The 200-nt window shown below is 68.0% G+C and overlaps 1 protein-coding gene across 1 annotated transcript in view; it reads left to right on the top strand.

Moving 5' to 3' along the window:
- The window catches only part of LOC106725200 (serine/threonine-protein phosphatase 2A regulatory subunit B'' subunit beta-like), a gene marked incomplete at both ends in the record, with an annotated part of 25,076 nt that extends 24,880 nt beyond the window's left edge, over nt 1–196 (top strand). Inside the window, one exon of the mRNA XM_014535415.1 lies at nt 4–196. Coding sequence (XP_014390901.1) covers nt 4–196 — 193 coding nt within the window. The remainder of the gene's footprint in view (nt 1–3) is intronic.
- Nucleotides 197–200: the final 4 nt, after the last annotated feature.

Raw genomic sequence — 200 nt, 5'->3', positions numbered from 1 at the left:
GAGGGGGTCGCGGGCCCGGCTGACGCCCGCCCTGGGCAGCATCGAGTACTGGTTCCGCTGCATGGACCTGGACGGGGACGGGGCGCTGTCCATGTTCGAGCTGGAGCACTTCTACGAGGAGCAGAGCCGCCGGCTGGACTGCATGGGCATCGAGGCCCTGCCCTTCGAGGACTGTCTGTGCCAGATGCTGGACCTGGTCA

This window comes from Myotis brandtii, unplaced genomic scaffold, assembly GCF_000412655.1.
Source record: "Myotis brandtii unplaced genomic scaffold, ASM41265v1 scaffold1435, whole genome shotgun sequence".
NCBI lineage: Eukaryota > Metazoa > Chordata > Mammalia > Chiroptera > Vespertilionidae > Myotis > Myotis brandtii.
The sequence above is the reverse complement of the archived record's forward strand: the minus strand, read 5'-3'. Positions and strand labels throughout refer to the sequence as shown.